General features: G+C 54.7%; 1 protein-coding gene and 1 long non-coding RNA gene across 3 annotated transcripts; one reads left to right on the forward strand and one right to left on the reverse strand.

Moving 5' to 3' along the window:
- The first annotated feature begins 1,717 nt into the window (after positions 1 to 1,717).
- On the forward strand, positions 1,718 to 6,562 carry LOC311624117. The gene is made up of 3 exons (XR_014795256.1): positions 1,718 to 2,911; positions 2,944 to 4,762; positions 5,342 to 6,562. It is a non-coding gene; the product is annotated as an uncharacterized lncRNA (long non-coding RNA).
- Positions 6,563 to 8,161: 1,599 nt separating this feature from the next.
- Positions 8,162 to 18,515, reverse strand: YTHDF1 (YTH N6-methyladenosine RNA binding protein F1). 2 transcript variants are annotated; one of them, XM_084888992.1, is made up of 5 exons: positions 18,269 to 18,515; positions 18,017 to 18,041; positions 16,958 to 17,037; positions 12,033 to 13,562; positions 8,162 to 9,400 (listed from the first exon to the last, which is right to left on the reverse strand). In XM_084888992.1, the coding sequence occupies exons 1-5, from the start codon at positions 18,293 to 18,295 to the stop codon at positions 9,374 to 9,376; spliced, it is 1,689 nt and encodes a 562-aa protein (XP_084745118.1). In that variant the 5' UTR covers positions 18,296 to 18,515; the 3' UTR covers positions 8,162 to 9,373. The 2 variants fall into 2 exon arrangements, with proteins under 2 accessions (XP_084745118.1, XP_084745119.1); XM_084888993.1 differs by having other exon boundaries at positions 12,042 to 13,562; positions 18,269 to 18,513.
- Between the last annotated feature and the right edge of the window lie 5,864 nt (positions 18,516 to 24,379).

Here is a 24,379-nt window from a genome sequence, read left to right on the forward strand (position 1 = left end):
TGTGTGAGTGTGTGTGTGCACCTGTGTGTATGCCTGAGAGTGTGTGTGTGAGTGTGTGTCTGTTAGTATGTGTGTGTGTGAGTGTGTGTGCGCCTGTGAGTGTGTGTGAGTGTGTGTGTGTGAGTGTGTGTGTGAGTGTGTGCCTGTGTGTGTGTGTGCCTGTGTGTGTGCCTGTGAGAGTGTGTGTGTGAGTGTGTGTCTGTTAGTGTGTGTGTGTGTGTGTGTGAGTGTGTGCCTGTGAGTGTGTATGTGAGTGTGTGCCTGTGAGTGTGTGTGTGCCTGTGAGTGTGTGTGTGTGCCTGTGTGTGCCTGTATGTGAGTGTGTGTGTGTCTGTGAGTGTGTGCCTGTGAGTGTGTGAGTGTGTGTGTGTGCCTGTGAGTGTGTGTGTGTGTGCGCCTGTGAGTGTGTGTGTGTGTGTGAGTGTGTGCCGGTGAGTGTGAGTGTGTGTGAGTGCCTGTGAGTGTGTGTGTGAGTGTGTGTGCCTGTGTGAGTGTGAGTGTGTGTATGTGTGTGCCTGTGAGTGTGTGCCTGTGAGTGTGTGCCTGTGAGTGTGAGTGTGCCTGTGAGCGTGTGCCTGTGTGTGCCTGTGTGTGTGTTTGAGTGTGCCTGTGAGTGTGTGAGTGTGTGTGTGCCTGTGAGTGTGTGTGTGCCTGTGAGTGTGTGTGTGTGTGTGCCTGTGAGTGTGTGTGTGAGTGTGTGCCTGTGAGTGTGTGTGTGAGTGTGTGCCTGTGAGTGTGAGTGTGTGCCTGTGAGTGTGTGTGTGTGTGTGAGTGTGAGTGTGCGCGCGCACGGCCCTCCGCAGTCTCAAGGACACCTCGGCGCGGCGCGGGGCGGCGGTGACGTCAGCGCGCCCGGTGATCGCTCCGGGCCAGCGGCTCAGATACGCGCGCGGCGGCGGCGGGAGCGCTGCGCCCGGGCCGGGCGGCGAGCGGAGCTGGGCGCGGAGGCCGTGACTGCGAGGACTGCCGGCTCCTTGGCGGCGCCCGCCTCCTCCCGGCGCGGGAGGCTCCTGGGCACCGAGGCGGCGGCGGACGGCGGCGCTGGGAGCGCAGGCGGCGGCGGCAGCTCCGCCCGCGACGGGTAACTGTTCGGGCCGGGCCGGGCGAGCCCGGGAGCGGTTCCTCCGGCTCCCGACTTTCCCGCCGCCTCTGGCCGCCCGGGCTCGGGGAGGGCGAGCTCGCAGGGGTGAGCAAAGGCGCCGGCTTTCATCTCGGAGCATCCAGATCCGTCCTCCGCCCGCGTGGGCTGCGCGGGGCGGGGGAGAGGGGCGCCGGGAGGAGCGGGCTCTGCACCTCGGGGCGCCGCACGGCCCGCCCCCCCGCCGCCTCGGCCCCGCGCCTCCTCCCGCGATTCCGCCGGGCGCGGCCCCTCCCCGAGGCGGGGGCCGAGGACCGGGTTCTCGGAGGTGGGGCGGGTCCGGGCTGGGGCCGAGCAGGCCGGTGGGCGCAGCGCCCGCCCCGGGGCGAAGAGCCGGAGCGCGGCGCCCTTCGTGCGGAGCCACGCGAGCCGCAGCCCGACCCCGGCCGCCCGCGGCGCCGCAGCCTGAGGGCCCCTCTGCGTGTTCACAGCGGACCTTGATTTAATGTCCATACAATTAAGGCACGCGGTGAATGCCAAGAGCGGCGCCTCCTCCTTTCTCACGGAGAGCCCTCCCCGGGGGAGGCGAGCCCGGCCCGCGCCCCCGCGCCGCCGCCAAATCCGGCGAACAATGCGCCCGCGGAGGCCGGCCTGGCCGCGGACACAAAGGCGGGCGGGCAGGCGGGGCGCCGGAGAGGGAGCCTGCGGCCACCGCTCGGCCCTTGGCCACGTGTGTCTGCAGCCCGGAGCGCCGAGGAGCCCGCGGCGGGCGCCGGGGGCTGGGGGGGGGGCGTCCGGGAAAGCGCGGGGGCCGGAAACAAAGGGAGGGCCCGCGGGGAGCAGGAACGGGGTGGGAGCCGCGGGGGGCGGGGGCGCCCAGCGCTGGGAAACGGGTGCTGGAGCTGGGCTAGGGGAGGTCCGGCCACCTTGCCGGCGGGCCGGGAGCTGACCGCGGTGCTGGCGGCGGAGCGGCCCCGCAGGACTGGAGCACCGCGGGCGCGAGGCCAATTGTGCCCCGAGGGCCATTTGCCCAAACCGCAGGACTGTTGCCATGACGACGAGGGAGGGATTAGGGTCTGAGGTCTGTCCTCCCTCAGTGGGCTGGGCCGCGGGTTGGGGGTCGCCCTCACTGAGCTCCCGCAACTGCCCTGAGCCTGGAGGACGAGGTTCAAAATGCAGAGGAGGAGGACAGGTCTGCACGTGTCCAGAGCGCAAACAAGGGCAGGTGCGTGCGCCTGGCCGCATGGCGCCCCAGACCTGGCTCTGGACTATGCGGGACTCAGGCACGTGAGGCTCCGCAGCCAGCAGAGGGGGAAGGTGTCAAACCCCTCCTCCCTCAGCAGCCGCAGTGACACCCACTCGGGTTTGCTGCAGGCATTTTTTTTTTCTGTCCTGGGAGCCAGCGCCACCTGCTGGCAACGCCGCACGCGCTGTGCCGGCTGGCTGCTGCCTCCCAGCACCCAGCCAGTTCCCTGACTGCTCCTGGGGTCACTGGGCTACTTCGGTGCAGACAGGCCACTCGGGCAAAGATCAGTGGCAACGGCACAGGAAGGTGCCCACCCTCCTCCAGCAAGTCTTCAACCCTGGTTCGCAGTCGCGCAGTTTTTCCTCTTATGGCAGCTGGGATGAGCCCCTCTGGCAAGTAGGCCCTTGAGCAGGGCCTTAGTTCCCTCCAAATTCCCCAGCTTCTGAATGCTAGGCCTGGAAAACCAGCACAGAAAGGACCACTTAGGTGCAGGCCTGGCCCCTCCCACTCCTAAAGCCTCCCCCACTCTTCAGCCCAGACCTCCAGGCCCCTCCCTGAGACAGCTGCAGGCATGAGCAGAAGCCAGGGCCCCCATGTTCCTGTGCCCACCCCGAGCCAGGCCCCCGTCCCTCCATCTCCTGCCCCCATGGAGCACAGGGAAGTGGCAAGGACGCCCCAGAAAGCCTGGGGCTGACCATGGAGAGGCAGAGCTGGCCCCATAGTACTGGCCTTGGGCATGGTGGCCTCTCCCCACTCCTTCCTCTGGGAGGGGTGCGAACGGCACCGCAGAGGCACCCCCTGTCCGGTGTGTGCATGGGAGCTGGGGAAAGCCCTGGCCTGATGTCCCTCTGGTGTGGAAGGAGCCAGGCTTCTGTCCGGTCTGAGCTTTCTCTCAGGGCTGCTCAGAACCTCCTGAACCTCATTATGGACCCTCCCTCTGAAGGAAGCTGGCCCCTGCTCCCCTGGCTCTCTGGGCTCCATGCTTGCCCACCTCCCTTCATGGGCTTGGCTCCTGACCAGATGAGCCTCTGAGCTGTTAGCCAGGCCGGAGGACACCTGGAACTGAGGGATGGCCCTGGGCACAGTCCTGGCTGGCTGATCTCTGATGAGGGTTCCCCCTGGAACAAGTTTGGGAGCACTCTCCTCCTAGAACCCTCCCCCAAGGAAGGCCTAAAGTCACTGCACCCTGCCCCAGGGTCCTGGGCTTCCCCTGAGCAGGCCTCGCTGGACAACTGCTGCAGTGCGGGCAGGGCCACATGCCCAGACCTCTTGGCTGAGCCCAGGACTGGCGCTCAGTACCCAACGCAGCCCTGTGTGTCCATGCTCAGCCTCCCTCCTCCTCAGTCACATGCTCCACACACGCGCATCCTCAGACAGCTGGCCTGCTCCAGAGAAATGGCGGGTGCCCTACCCAGTGCTCACCCCCAGAGCTCCTGACCAGGGCCTGGTCCACAAGACACACCTGCAGAGGTGCTGGGAGTCCTGCTGAGGGACAGCAAGCTCGGATGAGTATGCAGAAGATTCCTGAGACCAACTGGTCACTGGCCTGGGCCCATCCCAGAGCTGTCCAGTAGGAGGCCAACTTCAGTGTGGGGCCAGAAAGGGAGACACAAGTAGATGACTATGCCCCCCATCTTGACTCTGCCCCGAGCCTCTGCTCTGATTGAAACCTAGTAACAAGGCCAGCTGCCCGCAGTCTCCTCCACACTCCTCCAGGTGTCCCCTGGACACAGCAGCCGAGAGGGAGGTGCTACAGGGCCAGGCAGGGGTCAGCCAGCACCAGGCAGTCACTCCCCCACCCTCCTGGCTCACCTTCCAGGCAGGGCCTCTCCAGTCCAGGCCCCAGGCTGGGAGCTGGGCTCTCCGGGCTCTCTGCCCCAGCAACCTCTGGCCCGGATATGAGCCTGGACCCTGGTGACCCTGAGAAATCAGACCCTGGCAGCCCAACCTGCACCTCTGGGCTCCCAGCAGCCAGTGGGCTAAGACTGATTAGAGGTAACTCAAACTGGAGAAATAAAAATGGTGAGGTGCTGTTCCCCAGCTCATCAGACGGCGAGTATTTCACCGGGAGGAGCACCCCCCCTAAGCCATGTGGGGGAGCCCAGAACTGGTTGTGGAATCTAGGAAGCAGGAGCCACCCTCCCTGCCCTTGAGCCAGCAGCTGCATGTCCACACGCCACCTGGATGCTGGCCCACCTCCCTTCTCAGCAGCCCACCCCCGGTGGAACTTGTTTCTCTGCACAGAGGAAAGAAAAAGCCCATGCGGCTCCCAGGGCGGGAAGAGGGGCTGCTCAAGTGAGCGGAGGCCAGGGCCGGCCGCCTTGGGGCCCATGTCAGGAAGAGCCCGGAAAGGACACTCGTGCATGGACACCTCGCCTACGTCCTTCAGCTGTCCTTGTCCCCGCAGAGGTGACATGTACAGACCTCACAGCTCCCTTGTGAGTCAGCAGCGGCCGAGACGAGAATGGCTACAGAGATGGGCACACACCTACTCTTCCCAGCTGGCCAGGCTGCGATGGTCTACCGCCCAGAGAGCTCCCAGCAGGGAGGCAGGAGCAGGCATCACGCCTGTACTGGGGAGTGGGAGCCTGAAATGATTCAGAAGAGGTCCCTCTACGAGCCATTTCTGCAGACACTGCGATGAGGGGGGGTCCTGAGAGAAGCCAGTGGCCGGTGCGCCACGCCCCAAGGCTGAGTGGGGAACTAACCCGGAGGGAAAGGCACAGCCCTTCTGATAGCAGGGCTCTGCTCATGGGCTAGGTCCCTGGCCACAGGCCGCAGGTTGGTCAGGCAGACCCCTCCTGTGGGCCCCGCAGCTCCTCCATGACTCCCTCCCCCAGGGACCACAGCCTCCTGACAAGACCTGACCCCAGGATCACCATGTTGGGGGGACACCACAGGCCCCAGAGTCCAGCAACCTCAGCAGGGTTGGACGTCCATATGTGTTTGTGCCCAGGTCTCGGGCGAGCACTTGGCTGTCCTCTTTGTTAAAAAATGTATTTTTTAATTGATTTCAGAGAAGAAGGGATAGAAACATCAACGATGAGAGAGAATCATGGATCGGCTGCCTCCTGCCCACTGGGGATCAAGCCTGCAACCCACCTGGCTGTCCTCTTGTATGATGGCTCTGGAACCTCCTGAGAACTCCAGCCTGGGACAATCCCGGGAAGTAGGCCCTGCATTCAGGCTCATCTGCGAAGACCTGACTGCACCCACCTCCTGCCCGTGCAGTGCTCACCAGGTGAGGGTGCCTCCAAGCCGTTGCAGGATTGTGCACCTGGACGGGACCAGTGGGGACCTGACTACTGCAGGGACAGCAGAGGCAGACCCCCTCCTCCTGGGAGACTGCCCACTGCCCTGACTCCGAGGGAGGGAGGGACACCCAGGCCCACACTTAGTGAGGCCCCTGCACACCTACATGCTCTTCGTTCACTTAACAAGTATTTCCGAGTCCCTCAGAGGGACAAGCCACACGTGCCACTGAGGTCAGGGCGAGCCTGCTGGTGGTGAGACCCTGATGGGCAGAGAGGGTAACAGGTTCCTGCATTGTGCCAGGAACCCGGCTGGAACTGAGTGGGATAGAGCAGTTGCCTCTTGACAGCAGGCAAAAGGTACCCTCCTCCCTCATGCCATTGGGCCTCAGCTCCCTGTGCCTTGATTTCCTCATCGATGGCTGGAGAGTTAAAACATGTTCATTCAATAAATGCGGGCAGTTATCTCCATCTACCATCATCATCACCACCACCAGTCCCATCACTCTTACTGAGAGTGATGGGGACCTATTTTCAGTTATTTGAAGCAGAATGGAGGATGCAGACCTACTGGAACTGTGGCCATCCAGGGGTCATTCAGAAGACCCATGTGCTCTTAAGGTGACTGCATGCTGCAGACAGTGAAAGGCAGAGGAGAGTTTATGAAGTGTGGGTGCTCAGTAACAGCTGGCTGGGTGTGTGATTTGGGTCCCCAACCCCACATGAGGACAGTGCTCCCTAAGCCATAAAGGTCTGTATCCAAGAAGCCCCAGACCCAGCTGACACTTGGGCAGCCTCCAGCCTTTGCCCACAATCCTCCAAAATGTCAGGGAGACCAGTCTTGGCACCCCAATCACATCACCCAACCACTCCACACCAAAGCTGTGCAGAAACCCTAGGGGCAAGCCATTCTGGTTCCCGTTTAGAAAGCAGTTTCCCTTCATCCAGACCCTCTTCTTGGGCCCTTCCCAGGAAATAAAGATGAACTCTGAGAAGAAACAGTCTACTGGGTGTTCTTTTAGTGCAAAAATTTCACCATGTGACTCTCACCACAGATTTATTACAGTAAAACTGTGGTGCAGGATAGCTGTTCAAATGCCTTTCCTAACATGTTGCTTTTGAAAAAATAATTCAACTCACAAATCGTAAAAGCAACTGCAGGCTGCAGAGAAGGGATTGTGTGGGGTAGGGGGCCCATGCATGGATGGCTAAGGGAGGGCAGGGCAGAGGAGGACTCATGCAGAGGTACAGGGAGCGCATGCAGGGAGAGCAGGAGTAAGTCAGGGCACTTGCTGCTGTAAATCCAAACTGCTGCTCGCCCGGGCTTACTGTCGGTCACAGAGAGGACCAGACGAGAGCCACACCAGCGAGTGCCCTGCCTCCATCCTATCAGAGCAAAAGCTCAATCTTGGATGGCAAGAAACCCGAGGGACAGGATCCTGGCTGAAAAGCCAGCCGCTGAGCCAAGTCCTACCCATGGTTCCCGGCCACAGGCACAGGGGCCCATGACACACCAAACAGCCTGCAACAATGCTATCTGCGCACTTACCATCAGACCCTGCGAGGACACTCCTGAGCCAGAGGGACCAGAGCACTTGTGGTGGGACTGGGAGTCCTTGCAGGGCGGGCTTTGGGTGGAGCACGGGAAGGGCCGACCCAGTTGCTTTGGAGGGATACGTTACTAACAGCATCCGGTGCACATGAACATGACTCCCGTCCCACTCTCCCCAGTGCCAGGAATGCAAGCGAGGCAGCTCCAAGGGTCTGGAGGAAGCCTTCAGAGCAAGTGACTTCCAGTCAGTAACTGATCCTGTCAGGCGGAGGTGTCCGCAAGGCTTGTGCTCCCGGGCACCAGCCAGGCTCCTCCCATGCCCATCCCGGGAGCCCCCAACACACTGAGGGCCACATCATGGCAACTGCAGCACCCCCAGCACTCACTTCCCGTCAGAGACCATGTCACGTTCACTGACCAAACACGAAAACGGCAGGCGTGAGGGGACCGGCACTCCAGGTCTAACACTCTTGCCAAATTAAAGCCAGAGAAGCAACTTTGAGCCAAGGCGAAGCTGCATGTCTCCTGGCAGATCAGTCCTCAGGAAGGGCACAGCCTCTCCGAGCTGGGTCTCCTGTCCCCTTCCACCCAGGACTGGCACTGCCTGGGCGCGGGGGAGGTTCTGCGGGATGACGCGGACGCTCTGGCTTTGGCATGCTTGTCAAGGCTGTAACCCAGCGAACTCCACTGCACACAAGTTCTGTAGAGGCACGCTTGCGGCTGGACAGGAGAGGGGGAGAACACCTTTCAGCAGCTGAGTGCTGGGGGCGGCAGTGGCCCCGGCCTCTCAGCATAATCCCTACACTACTGCTGCTGGTCCCAAAAGCTCCAGCAAAATGTAGGCAACTGTCTGTCGAGTCAGAACTGGGTCTTTCAAGTTCCTCTCCGTTCAGCAGACTAACAAGGGTGAGGGAGGACTTAGGGGGTCATCGGCTCCTTGATAGACCTGTAGGCTTTAGGGCAGTGGGTGACCCTTTAATGGCTTTGCAGCTAAAAGCCCGTAAAGCGGGTGAAGAATGAGAGGACACTGGACGTGCTAATAGGATTGTTTATTAAGGCTTGTACTTCCCTCAAGGTAAGTGTCCCATGTTGTCATGACTCCATCCAGGTGGTAACAGTTCAGAAGGGACACAGTCTAAACACAAGTCTAAATAATACAGCCTATCTACACTTGAACTCAGAGGGCCATTCGGAGTAAATAGTTTTTAGGAGGATCTGCTCTCTACACGGCAAGTCCTCTAGGGGGCACGTGTAGATGAGTGTGCGAGTGAGCGTGGCGGGCACGAGCACCATTTCCATGCTTCAACTACAGGTGACAGTGAGTGCAACAGCCCTCGTTCCACAAAACAGGAACAAAAACTCGGTGTCTAAAGTTTTTCTTTTTAAAAACCAATTGACAGCAAAAAGAAATTAGATACGTGGTGAGATTTACAGCGGGCAGCACCATCCATGCCAGTCTGCCACCAGAGCAGAGCAAGAAGCTCAGCATTACTGGTGTAAAAACGTAAAATGGCATCAGGATTCTCAAGAGAAGGTGGAGCTCAGAATGAACTGCACACACTGAGAGTGCCTGGACGCGGGACCTAACCTCCCCACGCCGGTGCTGGACACCCTGCCGCACAGTGCTGTTCCGGTGCGGGGCTGCAGAGGGTGGGCGGCCCAAGGAAACACAGCCGTTACCAAATCTGGAAAACTAAAATTTATCTTTCTCTAGCAAAAAATCAGATGGCAGACAGGTAGCTGATCATAAAATGGCAAACCAGCCCAGCCAGGTGACTGCTCACTTGCACTTGGGGAGTAGTTAACACATACACTACATGACAAATCACCTCATGGTTCCATACGTTCACGAGGCAACAGGGGTGAGAAATAATCACAAAGAAAGATGTTAGATGACTTTGAATATAAGAACAAGCACGTAATTTCTGCCAAAAAAGAAAAAAAATTCTTTGGGGTGCATTAGGTGTTGTTTTTTTTTAAGATAATTATATTTTGCATTAGGTCAATCTGATTGATAAGCTGACAAAAACATTCTTCTTTATTAGTGAGTTCTACAATACTATAATACACAGAAAAAATACACGAGTGAAGAGCCACCTGGGCAAAAACAAATGACAGAGAACGCAGAGGCAGCACGGGGCCTGCACAGGAAGACGGCTGGGCTGACCCAGGCACAGCACCAAGCACATGTTCTGAAACTCGGCTTTTCAATCGAACATTAGATCATAACAGAAACTGGCTTATCCTTATTGTCTGTTCCGATTCTGCCGTTCCTACAAAAAAAAAAAAAAAAAAAAGAGGAAATAAGTTTAACACTTAGGGTGAACATGTGCACAAACTCCCTCAAAGCTGAGTCCCAGGCTGCCCCAGGGACTGCAGCCACAGATCTGGACCCGAGCTCCACTGAGACCGGCCACAACAGGCCAGCACTGGACACTCCCCTCCGCCAGCAGCTCCAGGCTTCAGGGTCCTGGCTGTGCAGACCGGGCCTGCCAACCACCTGTTCCAGGCAGAGCCATCTGGTTGGTGTGTCCTGGGGGGTGACAAGCTGATTCCCAGGGGAGCCTCCCTGCTCGCTGGATCCCAGCAGCAGGCTCTTCATAAGGCTGTGACTATGCTCAGTGGAGATGTAGGATGTGCCCGAGGAGGAGCACCTGTCCCTGCACCCAGTGCAGCCCTGCTTGCCCACTTCATCCTGCCCCATCTGGTAGTCAGGACAAAGCTCTGAAGGACACCTGATATGGGAGCTGGTCGTGACAGAGTCCCTAACAGACGAGTTACTAGACAATGAAAGGGTTATGAAACGAGGAATCTTACTAGATACTGAAAGGGTTACAAAACAAGATGAACCCCTTTTGCTAAAAATGAACTGAATGTGTCTTCAGGTTAACAACACACCCCAATTCTCTCCCCACATCCACCTCATCACCCAGGACAGGGAGCTTGTCAGAGGCCCCGCTACTTTCCAATGAGCACCTGGCCCTGAAAGAGGCACCGCTCTAGCCCCAGCACCTCCTCCCTGTCCTGACTTGGAACCTGAGTGTCCCCGGTTCTCTTAACAAGGACCAGCATCCTACACCACTCCCGCCTCGCCTCGTGCTCCGAAAGCCCCGGTGTTTCTGTGGCTGCTGGCTGTGATGGGAGGAGCCAGGCCCTGGAGGCTGTCCTTTTTGGAGCTCTTCAGCAGCAAAACGGAAAGGCAGGCTCTCCAGGCACTGACACTCACCTACAGGACCAGGTGTGACGCAGCTCTCAAGGCATCAGTGAGTCTCCAAATTTTAGCTTATTGAGACAGCATGGCAGTCACCTGCAACTTACTGGCAAAAGGCACCTCTGTGTCTAGGTGTCTGAGAGCTGGCAGCCCAAGCACAAGCCTCCAAACGCCTCTCAGTCCGTCTGTTCTTCAGAGCCCAGCTGACCGCCAGGGAACCCAGAGTGCCCTGTGGGAGGTGCTAGGGAGCAGGCAAGAACCACCCAGTCTAAGGCACAGTGAGCACCAATGGGACCCCGCCCTGTCCCTCCCGTCCTGTAAGTTAGAGTGGCGCTGACGCCGGGAGCCGGGGCGCCAGGTCTGGGAGGCCCCGCCAGAGCATTCCAAGGATGTCCAGGGAAGCAAAAGCAGCCACATTTGTGTTCCAGTTGGATTGCAAAGGCCTGTCGGGCTGGCTGGGGGAAGGGCTCAAAGCTGAGTTCCCTGGTTTGACTGCAGGCTTCACCCAACTCACTGACAGACAGCTGAGGGTTTAGCTGCTACACTGCAAGTTTTAAGGCACTAGAACTTTCTAAACACCATACCTCAGCTTATCCTCACTTTCGGAACCTCGTGAGCTTTAAGGAAATCATCATAGTATTTAAGATGAACTGCACACATAGCAAGAACCAGCTGCAAGCCATCTAAGGCCCTCAAATTGCATAACCAATGAGCTCTCTGTTTTATCCCTGTGAAGTCAGCCATTTTATTTATTTAGGTATTTTACGCTATACCTAAAGGAGCTAAAATACAGCATGTCAGTAACTGGAAATAAATGACAAGCCTTTCTATTTTCTGCACAGGAATCAATGAGAGACTAACTTTGTTTTCCAAGTGTGCTCACGAGCTGTCACCGTAAGGATAAACTTTCACCACCGAGGACGATAGGCCCGATTGCTGCCTTTCTGCTAACTGCTTTGGAACATTTGAAGCTCACAGGTGGGTGATGCTTTAACATGGACAACCAAAAAAAGATTGAAAATGTACCGATTACCAAATGACATTTCATGAAAGAAAGGTCATTTGAAAAGCAAAGACGTAGGAGAGAATCTCAGGACTAAGTCCGCCTCAGAACGTTCCACTGCCCTTGTGCACCCACTTTGGAGCCAGCCTGTGGGCCCCTGCGAGCTCTCTCCAAAGTGAGCTCCACTGCGGCGGCTCCACGCGTCTCTGCATAAGGGGAAGCTGGACCCCCAGAGACCTAACTCCTGGCCTACTGGTTTGGGCTGTTCGAACCCGTCTGAACCCAGCCCCCATTCCCGCCATTCTCTCATCATCCAGAGAGCCGGGTCAACTTTCCAAAACTGCAAGATACTGGGTTTTTGAGAAAAAATAAACAGCAACCTGCAGATCAGTGTCCTTCCCTCAGAGAGTGGGGCCTCGCAGCCCAGCAGCCTCGCTTTGACCCCACCGCCCAAGAACAGTGTGTCCCTGACTCGACAAAGACTAGGACACACCATTCGTTCTAGAAAGACCATGGCTCAGAGAGGAAAAGTGAGTCACCCACAAGTCCTTCCCAGCAGAACTGTGCACTGTGGTCCCAATCACTGTTTCTTAAAAACTGAAAAAGGATCAAAAGTTCCGTCTGGCCATCATCCACTGTAATGTCACGAGGCTTTACACCAGGGAGGCAAGGGCCCCGGACTCCGACTCACCCAACTCACCTTGCGCACCACCTCCTCCTCCTCCTGGCGCTTCTCGTAGTGAGAAAAGTCATCGAAGATGGACGTGGTGTGCTTGTACGAGGCGATGATTTTCAGCACTTGCTTTGCTTTTTCTAAGGGCACCTCCTGGGTGTCGCGGGAGTTTGTGACCGGCTTGTTGTCATTGTTCTCCAGCCGGATGTGCCGTAGCTGGTTATTGGGCACGTCCTTGACAAAAATCCACTTCACGTCGAACTTGCCCTTCCACTTGTCCTGAGACCAGACCCCAGCGCTTGTGCCGTAGTCCACGGGCGACTTCATCTCCGCCACCCCGCAGAAGTGGCCGCTGCCGTTGACGCTGAAGAGCAGGTAGACAGGCCCCTTGCTGCTGACGGAGCGGAAGGCGCCGTCCAGGCGCTTGTTACCATGCTCGGTGCTGCACCAGATGGAGTACTTGATGGAGCGGTGCACGTCATCCTCCGAGTAGCTCTTTATTATGAACACGCGGCCGCTCCGCAGGTTCCAGTCAAACTCCTTAGGGTTGTAGCTGTGGGCAGCCTTCAGTTTTTCAAGGACTGGATGGGATTCTGCGCTCGGGGCAGAACTAGGCTGGATGCTTCCAGGGGAGTGACTGTTACCCCCGGTCCCCGAGCTCTGCCCAAACGCTGCATTCCTGTTGCGGGGAGCGACCCAGCGGGTTTGGGGCAGTGGCTGAGGGCTCTGATACTGTGGTTGGGCCAAAGGTGGGGGCTGAACTGACAGAGGCTGCACAACCGGTTGAGGCTGGGGGGCAGATTGGGGAGCCGGCACCTGCTGGGGGGCCGGAGCTTTGGGCATGGGCCCCTTGTTATCCCAGGTGCCAATGTCCATGTTATGCTTTATAGGTGGAGGGGGCAGTGCGGCCCCGATGACAGGTCCACCCTTGGCTTTCATTTTCGGCTGCGGCTTTGCCGGCTTGCTGGCGATGGCAGCCCATGAAGTCGGCTTCGAAACCGGCATGTTTACATTTGTCCCACCATTGCCAGAAAGCACGCCAGTCATTGCCACACTGCTGACGACTGAGCCCACTGTCTTGACTGCAGAGGTGGTGACATCACCGATCTTCAGGCCCACCATGCCCTGCTCCAGGCTGTTCATCCCAGGGGCCTTGTTGAGGGTGTCGCTGTGAAAGCCCGTCTGCCCGTCCACAATCGTGCCGCCCAGGGAGCTTGGTGGGTAGGTGTAGCTGCTCCCATAAGCGGAACTCTGGGCCTGCTGCCCCTGCGACCCACTGGTCCCCCAGGCAGAGAAGGCAGGGTTTTCAGGGAAAAAATTAAACCTGTGTTGGTAGATGTTGTTTCCCAGGCCTCCAGGCTGTCCGAACACCGCGTCATGCATGAAGTGATGATCGCCATTGCTGAGCTGTCCATAGGTGGTGAGGTACGGGATGGGAGGGTCCCCTCCGGTTGACCACGGCGCCTCATTAAGGGAGTAAGGGAATCCAATGGACGGCGGGTAATAGCTGGACAGGTAGGGATCGGCCATGGAGGGGTAACTGTTACTCTGTGGAAACAACAGGGGATGATGAGTTAAGACTATTCTCAGGGCTGGAGGAGACAGAAATGCCAACGATGGGAATGAGACTTCAAAGCACTAGCTAACCATCAGGACACAGCAGGTTCACTCAACAAGCTATATGAAATGTCATCCTGAGCAGAAAGAAACCTGGAGATGCCAACCCCATGTGAAATATGAAAGGGCTGCGGTTAGGCTGCCATCCACACCACAGCTTCCAGCCTTGCCCTGTGAAGGAGGTAGTTCCTAAACTTAAGAGAACTGACACTGTCCTAAATCCCCGTATGCACATGAAGTGGACTGCAATCCACCAAATGAAAACGCAGACATGGAGGGCTCATAGCTGACGTCCTCCCTGTCCCCTGAGCATGAGCTCCGCACACAGTATGTGACAAGAGGTGCTCCAGCCCATACCCGCCTCCGCTTAGCCTCTGTACAGTCAACAAGCCATCCCTTGGTCAACTGTACACCTGAGGTTGTGACCTAGAGTCCACTCATCAGGGACATGGTGCGTAAACCAAAGGAGAACAAATTCTCAGTGCACGACCCCTGTGAGCAGGCATCTTCTTCTAGGAAAAAAACCACCACCACACCTGGCACTTTCGCAGAAGGGACTGTCACTCAGGCCACACCCACTGACAGTGGTCAAGGCAAAACCAGCCTCCAGACATAGAGAAGGAGCCCCAGGCACTGAACTCAGCAGGGCATCTGGTGACTAAGTCAATATTGTAAACAAATGGACACGCCAAAGAAATTTCAGCCGAGACCAGTTTGGCTCAGCGGATAGAGCTGAAAGGTCCTGGGTTCGATTCTGATCAGAGGCATGTACTTTGGTTGCGGGCATATCCCCTGAGGGGGTGTGCAGGGGACAGCTGATCGATGTCTCTCTCTCATTGATGTTTCTAACTCTATCCCTCTACCTTCCTCTCTGTAAAAAAGTCAATAAAATATATATTTTTAAATTTCAAATAGTCAGTGACTACCTTTGGGTTGTTTTCTTTGGGAAAGCAGTAAAACACAACAAAGCTTTAAATCTATTCTAGAATTAAAAGTTTTTCAGCCTGGCCTGCATAGCTCAGTGGTTGAGCATATACCTACGATTCCCGGACAGGGACACATTTCCTGCCTGGGTTGCCAGCTCGATCCCCAGTGTGGGGGTACAGGAGGCAGCTGATCAATGATTCTCTCATCATTGATATTTCTCTCTCTCTCTCCCCATCTCCCTTCCTCTGAAATCATTAAAAATATTTTTCAAGTTTTTCATATTTACAAAAATTTAACCACATTAAAAAAAAAAAAAAAAACCCTCATTCTGAACAACCAGGTAAATTTATTTTAAAGTTGGAAGTATCTGCTTCCTATGTCCTTTTTTTCTGAGAAGGAATTCTGATATGACTCAAATGCTTCACATCCTTCACATATGCTGAGAACCGTTTATTTTAAAAGGAAACAAAAGAAACTTGAATAAATTATGTAAAAAGAAAAGCATCAAGGGCAATTTTGAAAACAGTGACCAAGTGAGCTCTGCCCGTCCCTGAGCTCAGGGCTGTGACTTCAGCCTTCAGGTCAAATTGAGTTCACATGGAGGTGGCAGCTTGACAGCCACAGTTTCTGCATTTACTTCCTGCCTGGAGAAGGTTTGAGCAACTTGACAATGAAGGTTAATTCCTCTGGATCCTGCCAGCTGTGCTCAGGATGACCAGCCTCTGCTACAAGGCCCCACCCAGGGCAATGGTCCCACTGCCAAGGCTCCTGACCACAGGCAGGCCTTGAAATGTTCTCCTCGTCACCCAGCGCAAGGCTTTACAAGATAAAAGAGCTCAGTAGCCTCTGTAGCCTCTGCCCGGCTACAGCAAACATCTGGGTTAAAAGAAAAGCACCATGGGGTAGGTATGCATGTGCACAAGGGAAAGTCCTCATAAAACTGCACCTGCGCAGCTTGTCACGCGTCAATACTACCTCAGCTTACCGGGCGCAGCCACAGGGACTGAGCTTACTGTTTCCACATCAGCCACACCAATCTCTGTCCCTCCCTCACCAGAACCTGTGGCTGGACACCCAGCACTTGCTCAGTGAGAATTGGGGACCAGGATGCACAGAGCACTTTCCTAACAGGAGTCTGTCTGCCAAAGAAAGTGACCAGATACAGGGACTGTGGAGAGGGCCTGGCTCTGCACTGCCAAGCTCTGCCACTTCTGCTCTCTGGTTTCTCCATCTGCAAGACCAACAGCGCTCCCCTCCCTTGTCCCCGCTCCCTAGCATCCACAACAGCTGGTTTTTCTGTAAAAACCGGAGCCTGGATTTACTGTGAAGCAAAGGCTGAGAAGTGCATCTCTTGGCGATCGGGACAAAGGGGCCATTTTCAGGCTGTTCACATGGAGTTTCAACTACGAGGGTCTTTCCACACGCCTTCCCCAGCGACAGACCTGTGACCACTCCACTGACACCAGAAACCTTGTCCATTTTAAAACAAATCCTGAAGTAACAGGAAAGCTCCACTTCATAGAAATAAATTCCAAGTATAGTGAGGCAACCCCTCCTTTTGGTTAAAATTACCACAAATATTTGCATAGTATTTAAATCACCTAAAAAAAAAATAAAGAAGATAAGCCCATTAACTTCTTGCTTTCACCACTGGAGGAGCCGCCAAGGCTCTACTCTGCCGCCCCTGGTTCTCCCGGAGGCAGGGCAGGTTCTCGGGCCCAGCTGCCACCTGTAGAGCAGTAGGAGGAGGGTGGAGGGTGAGGAGCTTGCAGACACTTTATAGAAGGGCACACTGGCTCTAGTTCACCACAGGGAAAAGGCAAAGAGTGCTTTTACTCTAAAGCAAATGAGCACAGTGCGTTTTTAAAAGTGGGAGATATTATATTTATATATTAAACCTTAACCCAAGTGGCTTTAACCAGGGCAATTTACCCCCGAGCACTCACCACTGTCCACTTATAGAAAAGGAAATGGCAGGGGGCAAGCCACTTGAGGGAGCAGCAGTCAGTGGTGGGGCTGAGATTCTAACCCAAGGAAGGAGTGGACCCCAAAGCGGGGCTCCCAGCTACTCCCCTGCCCATCGTCTGAGAACACCTTACGCCTCCAACTGGTCCAAGGCAGCACGTTGCTGACCACCAACGCCGAGGCCAACTACAAGTCAGCTCATGCCAGCCCTGCGGGACTGCATTTCCTTAGAGACATCTAGCTTTGCTGCACTCACCCATTTGCTGCACTCACCCAAGCTCGTCCTCATTAGCAGTTTTTCTATTATTTCTAGTACTCTACAGTCTGCTTCTTTGTCATTTAAAGTAACAAATTCAACAATATAGCAGTCAAGGGAGATCACACAACGCAGTCAAAACTAATGTAGAAATACATGCTAAAAAAGATAAACTCACCTGATTTGACTGTCCAGAAAGGTAGGGCTCAAAGTCATTGTCATGAACTGTATCCTTCTGATGCAAAGAACCATTTTGTACTAGAATAGAGAAATAAATTTTTGCATTTTTAAAAATTACTTTTAAGTATGGAAATTAAAGGTAGTAAGGACTATACACATCAATTTCTGCCAGAAATTGCATTTATTTAGCAATGGGCATAAATAGCATGGAACCAATATTTATACAACTAATTAGAACTTTCAGTCACTGAGGTTATGCTTTCTGGATAAAGATTTCATCCTTATTTGATAGATGTGGACAAAACAGAGGTGCAGACAAAATAGCACAAGCACCCTAGAGCCATGTTTTAATAAAGACAAAGTGGTCTAAGACTTAAGTCAAGCCCAACAGCCTGCACAGAGGTGAGAGGACCAGGCCCTGGTGAGCATAGTTGCAGCTGGGAAACAGACTGTCTGAAAGATGTTTCTCAGCTTATTACCTGGCTCTCTTCTATTTCCCAGTCGTACGGCTCAACCAGAAAAGGAAAGAAAATGTAAATAATGTAAATAAAGTGTTGGGCCTTTTCCAGCTGAAAACACGATGAACCATATTTGGTTACACCTGAGTCACACACACACAATGGTTAAAAACAGTCTTCCGAGTAGACATGAAGTGTCACTTACAGGTTCTCACAGTTAACTCTGGGGGTTTGCCCCAGGCCAGAACATCAGGAGAGCAGCAGGGGCTTAGGAGACAAGGACTGTAAGTGCCCTTCGCCCAGTGCCGGCCCCTTACACATGGGCCAGGCTCAGTCATCCAGCCCGGCCTCCTTCCGGCCCCCCTCCCCCCATCCAAAACACCTTGCGGTTCCTCTCACCACCCACGAAAAGTCCCCGTTCCCAACCTGTCAAATCTCCCCCAATACCACAGCCTAAACAGTCTTATCTCCTTGAAGCTGAGGAAGTTCCCGCCTCTCGATGCGGCTTCCTAGCCCCTCTTCTCCCACATGGTCCTCACTCCGCGACTTCCCGCTCCCGCCAGCACTCCGGCGCCTGCCCAGGCCCCCACTCCGCTCACCTTTATTGTCTTGTCCTTTGCTTCTCTGCACCGCCGCAGGCCGGGACGTACCAGCGGACCAAACCCGAAGGAAAGGGAAACAAAAGTTATTTACCAGAACCGCTCGCGGGCGGGGCGCGCTCCGGAGCGAACGGAATCCGCGGTCACACGCGACTCTGCCAGGGGCCCCGACCACAGACCCCGTTCCCGCGACCCCAGACCCTGCCCCCGAGACCCCAGCCCCCAACTCCGCGACCCAGCCCGGCCCGCTACCTGGGGGTCCACGCTGGTGGCCGACATGCTTCATGAACAGCCGGCGCGGGGCGGGAGCGCCCGCCGCCTCGGCCTCCCGCGAGGCCGGGCCTGTCACCCGCACTCTCGCGGCCCCGGGCCCGCCGCCCCCTCCCCGGGCGGCGGCGGCTGATGGGCGCGCGGGCCGCTCGCGGGAAACGACGCAGCGCGGTAAGCAGGGACGGAACACACAGACGTGGAGACGATTCCAATGGCGGCGTCGGTGGCAGCGACGGCGACGGCGCGGACGAGGCTGCGCGACGTCAGCGCGCGCGAGGCAGGCCGGGACGCCGACGAGCCGCCACGCGCCGCGCCTGCGCACCGCAGCCCGGCGGGAGGGATCTGGCGCCCGGGTCCTAGCCTCGCGCTGCACCGGCAGGGCCCGGGGCGGGGCGCCGCCCGGAAGTCACTTGGGCAGCGGCGGGCAGCGCTGCTCCTCGGAGGCTCGCGCCGGTGCACGTCGCGGCCCCGGTGGCTCCTGGGCTTATCCCGGAGATGTGAAGAGTGCGGCCACCGACTTAAAGCCACTTCCACAAGCTGGAGGCCAGTCCGCCCCGCAACTCGCTCCAAACGCTCAGCCAGGAGAAGTGCCAGATGTGAGCGCTGAGGTCTCGGGCTTTCGTCCTGGGCTTCTTGAGGTTTGGGCGGCCTCGCCTTCTGGGCAGCTGTGCCCCAGCAGTCCGGGGGCCCCCGCGTCCCTGAGGTCGCTGCTTTCCGGGCTCCCCAGTTGATAGCCAGTCTGCATGGTAGGTTCTTGACCTGCAGTTTGGCTCCAGGGGAGGATCCTTCTTGCCTCTTTCAGCTACTGGTGGCCCCAGGCGTCTTTGGTGTTCCTCTGCTCTCGGCTCCTTGGTCCCACGGCCTTTTTCCTTTTCAGCAGGTCCTCGGGTTACATAGGAGATCCATTCCTATGGCGTGACATAACTGATTTTTCGATTTTCGCTGTAAGTCGGAATCCACCTGCATGAGCACCTCCGCCACTCACAGGGAGCACAGACACAGTAATGAAGTGGCACAGTAAAAAAAATTTAAAAGGAAGATAATTCCTGACCTTTACTTGTGGTAAAAAAAACAAAAACAAAAAAACACACACAAAAAAAAAACCACAAACGTAAAGCACATATGTACATACGTCGAAATAACAATGTTTTTTGTATAAATATTGTAAATGGGAGATGGCGACATAACCACAAAATGACATATGTCGAGTCCAGTGTAACTCGAGGACTGCCTGTATTGGGTTTAGGGTCTACCCTAACCCAATGTGACCTCTTTAAACATCATTCTATCTGCAGAGACCCTAACTCCAAATAAGGTCCCATTCACAGGTACACAACTTTGGGGACACTATTAGCCCAAAACAAGGATCACAAGTGATGGTAAAATGGAAAATTTGGAGAGTATCCAGGGGCTGAGCTGGGTTCTACCCACAATGTGCTAGGAGTGACCCCCAAAAAACAGGGCTGAAGAGGCCGGGTCACACAGGCTGCTGGTTAGGGATGTAGGCAGGATCTGATAGTTAGCCCTCAGGCCACCAGAGCAGGGGTCAGGGTGGGTCCCAGCCAGCAGCAAACCTATGGGTCATAAAGCAACTTGAATGCATGAACTGCGAAAGCGAGGAAAACCTGTCCCAGTCTTACCCTCCCACGCCAGCTCCTCCGGGACTAGGAGGACTGGGCCCTGCAGGCTGGAACAGAGCAGCCCCTGGCACAGAGAGCGTGGGAGGCCTGAGGGACCCGGACCAGCTCAGGCTTTGGAAGACCACAGGAACCTGAGGGGTGGTGACCCAACAGCCTCGCACCTGGGACACTGCTGCTCTCTCCACCTGACCCTGTTCATCCTTTGGCCTCGGGGAGCTGAGTCCAGGCGGGCATGTGGCACATGGGTCTCCAGCAGGGCATGTCAAACAGAGAGAGCCCACCCCATCCTGGGCCTGCCACCTCAGACGGCACCCTCCTCACCAAATCGATGCTCTGCCCAGCTAGAACGGGATTTTTCTAAACATTGCCAGGATGAAAGGTCTGATTTTCTATTTATCTTTAGAAGTACAGGTATTTGACTAAAAACCTCATCTTTGCCCTGGCTGGTGTAGACAAAAAAAGAGCCACATGCCAGCCTCACTAGCTCAGGGGAGACCTGTGAAGCAGTTTTGCAAACTCAAAGACCTAAAGTAACCACAAAGCAAGATCTGAAATTAAACTTTAACTAAAAAGCAGTCATGGTGGGTAATCATGTCCCAGCCCAGTATCTTCACTGACAAAGGGCAATCTTTAACTGAGCCTATTGCCTTTTTGCATCTATGATAACATATCATTGGAGTGTCAAGGTAATTTCCCTTTTTTCGGACCCCTCAAACACAGGCATCACTCAGCGGAGACCATCAACCCCCTCACTGTTATTGTGTTAATTGCTGACTGTTAACTGTCCTACACCCACCTAAGTAAAGGAATTATGTATCTATCGTTTTACTTTTTATCCAATCACAGAGGTTTCCCCGCTTTGCTTTCTCCCACCCCCACCCACTAATCTGTCACCAATGGGTTTCTTTTCTCCTTTAACGTTAACGTATAAAACAAGATAGAGAACTGCCCTTCTCTGGAGCATTATCCCAATACCTTGAGACTCTGCTTTCTGGCAATTGTCGACAGTTTGGCTCAGATAAACTCACAAAAACTCTTTACAGGTGTGAGTGCTTTTATGTTAATACGGGTGTGGCTCAGGAGTTGAGTGTTGACTCATGAACCAAGAGGTCACCATTTGATTCCCAGTCAGGGCACATGCCCAGGTTATGGGCCCTATCTCCAATAGGAGCATGCAGGAGGCAGCCAATCAATGATTCTCTCATAGAAGTTTCTTTCTCTCCCTCTTCCTTCCTCTCCCTAAAGTCAATTTTTTAAAAATTGAAAAAAATATCAAAGGTGGGGACCTTTGAACTCAAAAGTACAAGGTGGGTGGCAGAAAGCACTACCCCCATCCATAGTCTCACTACTGAGGGAGCTGGGGTTCTCCGTACCCTCTGCCCCAACTGTACGGGTAAGCACGGAGTGTTCCCCATGCCGTTGTCTGGCCAGCAGGCAGTTCTAAGTCTCACTGAATGCCTACTGCCCACTCCCCACGTCCCTCCCACGGTCAACCCCAGGCTATTCAGGTTCCAGCCTCACTGTAGTGCGTGTCCTGGTCCTAAGGAATGTGTAACCTGTGCAAGGAGGTTCCTGCAGGTGGGGCCACTGGGTCAAAGAGCACTCAGGTTGGCCACCAATGGTAGATCAGGCAGATCACCACCCACAGAGGCTAGGCCCATGAGCCAGCAGGGAGACAGACCTTCCTCTGAGCAGGGGTGGGGATGTCTGCGTTCAGGTGATGCCCGGCTGGAGCAAATCCGCCCTCGGTGTTGGACACGGCTCAGCCAACAGCTGGCCTCTGGGAGCCTGCAAGTGAAAATCCCCATCGACCCAACAGTGATGAAGATGCCCACTCAGTGCTGGTTACTCCTGGTCACCTCCGCTAAACTCTGGCTCATGCCTAACCCAGAAGCCCCGCCCTGTGCATTCTGAGGAGCTGCTTGGTCCCCAACATATCCTCATGTTCTCGGGGCTCCTGCTGCTCCCCCACCAGAGAAACCCTGCCTTGCTTTTATGAGTCACAGCACTTTACAGCTGTGAAACTTCCTCTCTTTAAATATCTGATTGGAACAACTGAAATACACAACCACCACCATTCAGACCACCTGCGATCTGAATGGACATTCTACAACCAGAGAAGTAAGAAGAAAGCACATGGAGACAGGTAGGAAAGGTAGAGGCGCAGAACAGGCTGGTCCACATGTGGTGGTTTGTTTTTTTTAATTTTTATTGTTGAAAGTATTACAAATGTCACTCCCCTCCCCATTGACCCATTCTAGCCCACCCCTGGCCTTCACCACCTTGTCTGTGTCCATGGGTTATGCACATATGCATATAAGTTCTTTGGCTGGTCACTTCCCACTCACCTGTCTTCCCTCTGAGAATCCATAGTCTGTTCTATGCTTCTATGTCTTTGGATCTATTTTGTTCATCAGTTTATTTTGTACATTAGATTCCACATATGAGTGACATCATGTGATTCTTGTCTTTCTCTGACCAGCTTATTTCCCTTAGCATAATACTCTCCAGGTCTCTCCATGCTGTCTCAAAGGGTAAGAGATCCTTCATATACATATCCTATATAATAAAAGCCTAATATGCTAAGTATCTGGTTGGCCAGTGAGCCGTTCAACCAAAGTGTAATATGCTAATGTTATGCTAAGACCATTCAACCACTTGCTATGATGTGCACTGACCACCAGGGGACAGAAATTTGACTGGCTGACCAGTTGCTATATGGCCCTGACCACCAGGGGGCAAGTGCTCTGACTGGAAGGTAGGCTGGCTGCTGGGGTCCGGATGATCGGGACTGAATGAGATGGTCCAGACACGCCCTGGAGCCCTCCCGTGTCCCTCCCCGGCTTTAATTGTGCACTGGTAGGATCCCTCAGCCTGGCCTGCGGCCTCTCATATCCAGCCACTGCGGAATGATCAGTCACTTTGACATGCACTGACCACCAGGGGGCAGATGCTCAATGAAGGAGCTTCTCCCTGGTGGTCAGTGCTCTCCCACAGGGAGAGAGCCACTCAGCCAGAAGCTGGACTTACGGCTGGCAAGCACAGTGGCAGTGGTGGGAGCCTCTCCCGCCACTGTGGCAGTCAGACATCCCCCAAGGGCTCCCAGACTGCAAGAGGGCTCAGGCCCCCAAGTGCACAAATTCATGCACTGGACCTCTAGTACATATATATTATTATACTAGAGGCCCGGTGCATGAAATTCGTGCATGGGGGGGGGGGTGTCCCTCAGCCCAGCCTGCACCCTCTCCAATATGGGACCCCTCAAGGGATGTCCGACTGCCCATTTAGGCCCAATCCCAGTCGGACATCTCTCTCATAATCTAGGACTGCTGGCTCCCAACCACTCGCCTTCCTGCCTGCCTGATTGCCCCTAACCGCTTCTGCCTGCCAGCCTGATCACCCCCTAACCACGCCCCTGCCAGCCTGGTCCCTCCCAACTTCCCTCCCCTTCTGGCCTGAATGCCCACAACTGCCCTCCCCTGCCGGCCATCTTGTGGTGGCCATCTTTGACCACATGGTGGCAGCCATCTTGTGTGTTGGAGTGATGGTCAATTTGCATATTGCCTCTTTATTATGTAGGATATACTTATTACTGATTTCCAGGAGGAATGGATAGGGAGAGAGGGATAGAAACATCAATGACGAGAGAGAATCATTGATCATCTGCCTTCTGCATGCCCCATACTGGAGATGGAGCCCACAACGTGGGCATTGTCCTCACTGGAAATTGAACTGTGACTCCTGTTTCACAGGTCCACACTTTACAACTGAGCCATGCTGGCCAGGTGAGATCCTTCCTTTTTACTGCTGCATAGTATTCCATGGTATAACCGTACCACAGCTTTCTATTTTTTAAATAAATCTTTATTGTTCAGATTATTACAATTGTTTCTCTTTTTTCTCTCCATTGCTCCCCTCTGCCAGGTTCCTACCCCATCCTCTACCCTTTCCCCACCCTCCCACTGTCCTCATCCATAGATGTACAATTTTTGTTCAGTCTCTTCCCACACCCACTACTCCCCTTTTCCCCGAGAATTGTCAGTTCACTCCCTTTCTATAACTCTGATTCTATTATACTCACCAGTTAATACTGTTCATCAGATTTTTTAATTCCCTTGATTTTTAGATTCACTTGTTGATAGATATGTATTTGTTGTTCATAATTTTTATCTTTATCTTTTTCCTGTTCTTAAAGAATAATTTTCAGCATTTTATATAATTCTGGTTTGGTGGTGATGAACTCCTTTAGCTTTTTTTTATTTGTGAAGCTCTTTATCTGGCTTTCAATTCTGAGTGATAGCTTTGCTGGTTAGAGTATTCTTGGTTGTAGGTTCTTGCTATTCATCACTTTGAATATTTCTTGCCATCCCATCTGGCCTGCATAGTTTCTGTTGAGAAATCAGCTGACAATCGTATGGGTGCTCCTTTATAGGTAACTACCTGCTTTTCTCTT

This window comes from Pipistrellus hanaki, assembly GCF_964339955.1.
Source record: "Pipistrellus hanaki genome assembly, chromosome: 6".
Classification (NCBI taxonomy): Eukaryota; Metazoa; Chordata; class Mammalia; order Chiroptera; family Vespertilionidae; genus Pipistrellus; species Pipistrellus hanaki.

What these genes read in the sequence shown, in the direction of transcription:
- YTHDF1 (XM_084888992.1), bottom strand. Translation starts at nt 18,295, where the DNA reads ATGTCGGCCACCAGCGTGGACCCCCAG. An exon ending in CAAAGGACAAGACAATAAAG is followed by an intron (nt 17,038 to 18,016) that starts GTGAGCGGAGTG and finishes TCTCTATTCTAG; the next exon opens with TACAAAATGGTTCTTTGCAT. An exon ending in TTTCTGGACAGTCAAATCAG is followed by an intron (nt 13,563 to 16,957) that starts GTGAGTTTATCT and finishes TTGTTTCCACAG; the next exon opens with AGTAACAGTTACCCCTCCAT.